We start from the raw sequence: 6,606 nt of genomic DNA on the forward strand, positions 1-6,606 counted from the left end.
TTTCTTCTTTCATTGTTAATCTTCCATGAACGGTGTTTCTTCTGTGTTTTCTGAACAGTGACTGCAATTGTGTCTTGGTGCATGCATAATATGTTTGCAAAGTTGTTTTTTGATATCAGCAGGTAATTCAGCTAGTTGATGAGAAAACTTTTCGAAAGGTTGTTCGAAAGTTTCGATTGCTTTCATTGCTTCCGGAGTGATTTCACTGTCTGTTAACGAATAGATAATGAAGGTTTTACTGGCGTAGTTCACTCTGATTCTTGACTTCTGATCTTTACCATTGCCTATGCGTGATGATGCTAAATAGACACCGGTGAGTGCAAATATTAGGTGATCTTGTGTTGGTGATTCTCGTGGTAGATCATCTTTTGTTGGCTTTGAGCCATTGCTTATTCCCATATTTGCGAAAGTAATACTTGGGACAATTAGTTGAGAGTCTTCATCAAAAATTGGGTAGCTAGAGTGCATTTTAATGAATAATCCTCTTTCCTGTTTTGCAAATCGTACTTTATAATTTCTGATGATGGTTTGCACAGCAGAAGGGAACTCGCTGATGCAGTGTAGATTGGTGCCTTCTAAATAGATGGTGTCGATGAATCCATGAATAAAATAATCCCATAAAGTCATAGGATCTGATAGGTCGGCTAAGAAGACTGCTTTAGGACCTGGGCGTCTGGCTACTGGGTAAAAGCCCATCAAAGAATGGACCTCGGTGTATGAAATGAGGCTGTCCCATAATTCGGCAAATTTTTTGGCAGATGGTTTTTTCATGGCTTCTTTTTCTTTTGTTGATAGAATGGATTCAAGGGCAATTTTTGCATTTAACTGGTTAAGGGATTTTGGGATGGATACGGGTTTTTGTGGTGTGAAGCTAGATATAGGTTTTTGTGGTGTTAGGAGAACTGTTTTTGAACATTCGACGTTATCTTTTATTACTGCTTTGTATGCTTCGTTGTATGCGGTTTTTGCTTCATTTTTCGTTCTGTAGCTTTTGTGAATGATATTTTTTTCCAAGAATATATGAACTGGCGATTCCCCAGTCGTCATATACTCCTTTGTTTCCCCCGTTGAAAATTACGTACCATTTCTTTTTATGATCTGTTTGTAGTGGTGGATATTCCTTATGGTTTGGCGTCATGGTTTGTTGGCTTTCATCGGATGATATTTCTTAAATTTCTTCTTTTGGTTGCTTTGTTGTTGAGCTGCTGGCTGCTTCTTCTTTAGATGCTGAACAGGATGATAGAATTTGTATTGTTTGTTGTAGTTGATCTTTTTCTCGTTTGATTACTTCAAGCTGTCTGATTAATGATGCCTCTTGCTCCTCTTTTTGTTTGAGCTGGTGTTTGACCTGCTTCATGATGGCTTCCATTTCAATGAATGAATATTTGCGCCTTTTGGGTACCTGAATGATTGCTTAATGATGTTTGCTTTTAATATTTTAAATGATGATATGAGAATTTTCATATCAATGTATGCTTTGGTGATATTTTCATATCACTGTATACTTTATCATTGTTTACTTTAGATGGTATTTTCATACCAATGTATGCTTTAGCAATGTATACTTTGGATAGGTTAGATATGAGGTTTCCCTCATGTTCTAAACCCAATAATGCCTCCTTCATAGGACTGTTTACCTGAATCAGAATCAGTATCAGTTGTATATGCATAAATATCTATATCTGAATCTATCTCTGAATCTTCTATAGGTTCATAGCCAAGATCATATGCAATTTTTAGTAAGTTTGTTTCTTTTTCTTTTTTAGTCTTTTTTGGACATTCGTAGGCTTTGTGTCCGTCTTCTTGACATATCCAACATTTACAATCTTTTTTATTAGATGGACAATAGTTTGTGTTAGATTGATATTTTTTCTTATATTGTTTTCTGTCTCGAAAATATTTTCTTTCACCTTGTTTATAATATTGTTTATATTTAGGTTTATAGGTTTGTTTTTTTCCAAATTTTCTTTTTATATTTTTGTTTTTTATTATCTTTACAACCATATTGATTAACTTTATTAGATAGGGTATCACAGCATAAATCAATTCTTGCATCTTGTGTTGTTTTTTGTTCTAAACATTTTTTCTGCATCCATGCTTTTAATATACTTATCCTTGCTCCTAAAGTATCTGCAATTTTATTTTGTTGTAATGCTTTTTGGAAATCTTTTATTACACTTTGACTTACTAATGATGGTAATTTTTGGTAAAACATGTCTAATGCTATCTTTTTTCTAGTAAAATCCAGATTATAATAATGTTCAGAATATTCGCATATAAATGGATCTAAATAACACATGTTACAAATTCGTAAATTAGTTAAATGCCATAATGATTCTAATTGAAAAGCTTCTTGAGATGTTTTATCTTCTATTTGTTTTCCTATGAATTCTTGAATAAGCCGATTTAATACATTTTTAAATGTTTCCATGGCGCCAGTGGTAGCTATCACCATTGTCTCTGTTTCATCGAGAGATGAAAGGAAACGATATGCATTGCCCTGTGTTTTATGTATAATATAATTAAGAAATTTTTTTGGATGTAGATTTCTTAATTCTTTAGTTAGTTGAATTTGAATTCCCATTTTATTACTCCATTCTTGAATTTTTGCTTCGGGATTTTGCTCACAATCAATAAAAAGAATATCTGAATTTGTTGGAAAAGTAAATAGTTTAGGTATATATTGTGGATGTATTTTTTTCCCATTTATTTTGTTTGTTTTTTACCATTCCTTGTCTATATAAAAAATTTTCTTCTAACGAAGGTGGTCCATATATGTATTGACTTTGATAATCATCTTCAACATATGATTGTTTTCGTTTTAATCCAAAATTGTGTTGTGAATCTCTATATGGATTTAAATAAGGGTTTTCATCATCTGAAGAAAAATCATATATTACTTCTGCGTCATCATTATCTGAATTATTTTCGATTATATTATTTTCTTGAATTTCAGACGGAATTTCTAATGCTGCAAATAATTTAGTTAGTGTTTCTACTTTTTCTTGTAAAGTTCCCATATATATTAAATAAAATTTTTAGTTTCTTTTTCTTAGTGAATTAGTTATTATTAATGCTTTTTCTATTTTAAAATTTATTTAACAAATTAATTTGGTTATTTTATCTTCAAGGTTTTTTATTTGTTCTTGTTTCCAATTTATACTATTATTTATTATATGTATTGCTTCAATATTAGATATATAATTTATTATTGATATGTTCGAGTCTATTTTTAAATTTAGAAGAAATTTTTTAGACTGTTTTAATGTTTTACGAAGAAATTTTAATTCTTGTTTATTTGTATTTAGGCTTGAAAAACTCATACTTATAGCTTGAATGACTTATAATGATGATTATTTATATAATGTTTATGGTGACAAATAAAGACGGTCATACTAAGGATAGAAATAATAATACAAATGAATGCTTATTAATATTTAGAAGTTATATGTTTTTTTTAAAATACAAATAATTTTGTTTTTAGATGACGTATTTGCTTGTAACGAATTTTAATACTAGTTTTTATAAAATATCTAACATCATGAATATAGTTATTGTTTAAAACCGTACCTTGATTATGAGGTTTGTAGGAATCCTTGAGATTTTGCTCAGAATTATTTATAGATTCATGGATTTGTTGTATTTTTAAAATAATATTTCTATTAGGTATACAATTCATCAATATTTTGTTAGACATAAATATATATTTTAAGCATGAATTTGATTAATTTGATTATTTTTAAAAACGAGTATTATTTTAATAAAATTTCAAATTTTGTAAAAACTCAAAATGATATTATCATGAAGAAATAAAAGTAATATAACGATTGAAAATATCTTTAGACATATTTATGATATTAAATCTTCTTATGATAAATATCTTAGTTGTTGGTGATGACTTTTTAAATATAAGTATTTAAAAACAATGATCTTTCATTATTATGTTTACGATGTTGCATATGTTTATTTTCTTATTAACGATAGATTGAATATGTAAAATAATAAGAACGTTACTTAACTCTGATACCAAATTTAATATAATATGATGACGGATTAATTGATTTGATAAATTTAACAACATGACGGAATTAATAAAGATTAAGAAAAGATTATACCTGAATGATGCAGAAGGTTATACCTGAATGATGCGTTGGATTAGTTTGATGATAAATTGTGTTGAATGATTAGATGATTATATGGATATGTTTGGATAGAACTCTGCTATTCAGAAATAGAACAACTATTTCAACAGAGAAGACAATTGAGATCAACTCAAGTCTTAAACACTCAAACTTAGCTTGTTTATTTCATTTGGGCAAAGGCCCTATTTATAGGCTCAAGAGAGCCGGTTACAATTATTGTTGCAATCGTCGATTGCAATATAACATACATATTTACATTATAGCCCCCTAGACTATTGAGGGTTACACACTTTATGTTACATCACGAATAATATAATTGACACTTACCGACACTTTACATAGATATATCATACCGACACTTTTATAAATAAAATAACACTCCTAATTATTCTACCGACACTTTACATAATGATAAATATAATAATCCCTTCCACATTGAAAGGACAAGTGTCTTCAATAATGTCTTCAATTATGAATTTTTTCGTCATTCCGATAAGTCCGTTGAAGCCCCCCCCCCCCCCCCCCCCCCCCCCCAATGGGAAGGGACAAAGCAAAGGAGACCAATGGTGGACAAAATGCGCCGGGTATAAAAGAAAGAATGAATAAATTTTTCAAACAAAAACAAATGTGACACCACTCTTTGAGTGTGGCAAAAAACTACGTTTTTTTGGTAAAAATCACATGTGACGCCTAAATGACAATGTGACAAAATAAGAGACTCCAACCTTATAAATACGACACAACTTTCCGATTTGCCATCCAAGTATTTTTCTTACCTATAAACAAGTGCACTGTATATATTTCCTAATAACAACGTATTTATATTTTTTACATATATGTTTTTTATTTATTAGCTATAATAACAATACACGTATAACATTTACCATACTAAAATACTTTTTCTATATAATAACACCTATAAGCTTTCCTATGTCAGAAAGAAGCCAAGGTTTCGATATAGCGATGAACTTCCGAGTGACCGATTCGTCCATAGGAAATGGCGTACAGATGATTAAGATCAAATATCGCCTTGAAACTCTTGTCCACAACGTTGTACCTTATAATCTTTCCTGGAATCTTGATCACAATGAACATTTCTTCTTCTTCTTCACCCCTAACCACATCAAAAAATTCGAATTTGTAATAATGCGGGCTCGATGGATCTAAGTAGCTATGGATCATCTCCGGGTACGCAATCGGAACCTCATCAAGCTCCACTCCATACTTGAGAAACCACCCAGAATGATCGTTCAACATCTCATACACATTCAGCTGTAAATGACTCTCAAAGCGATCGACCCTCTCCCCCAAATGTAGATGGCCTTGTGACTCCCCAAAGTAAAGGGGCATTGCTCCGTCTCGATAACCTCCAAAAGATGCCACCGCCATCGGCGATGGCAGCGATTGTATCTCTTCTGTGTCGAGCTTAAAGTACGATGGACTAACACAGGTGGGAGCCCAGTAAAGCGCGTGATTCAAATAAACTCCAGAGCTGAAGCTCGTATAATAAGGCGCAGAGAAAGATTGATCTGAAATCTTCCATTTCCCTGTCTCAGATGAGTAGATTTGAATCCGAAACAGATCCTCATCAGGTTTAGCAAACAGATACTCATCAGGTTTAGCACGATGAAAGCAAACAACTTTGTAGTGAACACAATCTGTTTGATGAAATGCCAGACCCATAAAACGGATGGTTTTACGAACATCCATGCCTCCGGGAACCGATGGGAGGAGTGCAAATTGCTTGGTTGTGGGATTGAATATGTAATACTTACGAGCACGTACATGCCCCCGATCGCTACAGCAAAGCAGCAATCCATTACAAGATTGAACGATTGTAATACCACTAGGATCATGATAGAAGTCGAGCTTACGAAAAGGAGGAGTGCTTCGGTCTTCATTATTAAATGGAATATACAAATTGCGAACAAAAAGGCCAGGAGTGGAGGAAGCATTTTTATACAGTAGGGTAAATCGCCGGTGACTCAAAAGGGAACGCCAGTGTTTGGATACAGATTTGCATCGAAGAACAGAGGTAACTGGAAGCCGGCGAAGGATTTCAATTAAAAGCTCATCGTTGGAACCGATTAGAGCTCCAGACTGAGTCGTCAGTTGAGTGGAATCCGCCATGGCAGCTTCCATGAAGCAGAGCTTCATGGTGTTCTGGATCTTTTGGACTTTGGCTCTGGTGTTTACCATTTTTGGAGTGGATTAAGAGCCTTGAAGAAAAATTAGGCGTATTTAAGGTGTGTTTTTCATACTGAAGATTGCCAGGGAAGCTGATGAGTAAACAGAAAACATAAGCTTCCCATGAAAGCTTTGACTTTCTTGATGTTGACTTGAATTTGTCCGCATTTCTAATAAAAAAACCGAGCCAATTTTTTTTGAACAAGTTCTTATTTCCTAACCACAGCAATTTGGAAGAAAAATTATTGCATGAAATCGATGAAAAGGCAGAATTTCG

At 32.7% G+C, this 6,606-nt stretch overlaps 1 protein-coding gene across 1 annotated transcript; it reads right to left on the minus strand.

Annotated features, from left to right (window-relative positions):
- Positions 1 to 4,868: 4,868 nt before the first annotated feature.
- Positions 4,869 to 6,369, minus strand: LOC145077101 (F-box protein At5g07610-like). Its single transcript, XM_079022882.1, has one exon. The coding sequence runs from the start codon at positions 6,339 to 6,341 to the stop codon at positions 5,076 to 5,078; it is 1,266 nt and encodes a 421-aa protein (XP_078879008.1). The 5' UTR covers positions 6,342 to 6,369; the 3' UTR covers positions 4,869 to 5,075.
- Between the last annotated feature and the right edge of the window lie 237 nt (positions 6,370 to 6,606).

This window comes from Lactuca serriola, chromosome 9 (genome assembly GCF_051521515.1).
Source record: "Lactuca serriola cultivar US96UC23 chromosome 9, Lser_US96UC23_V15, whole genome shotgun sequence".
In the NCBI taxonomy this organism is placed as follows: Eukaryota; Viridiplantae; Streptophyta; class Magnoliopsida; order Asterales; family Asteraceae; genus Lactuca; species Lactuca serriola.

Coding starts and splice junctions, on each gene's coding strand:
- LOC145077101 (XM_079022882.1), bottom strand. CDS start 6,341: ATGGTAAACACCAGAGCCAAAGTCCAAAAGATCCAGAACACCATGAAG.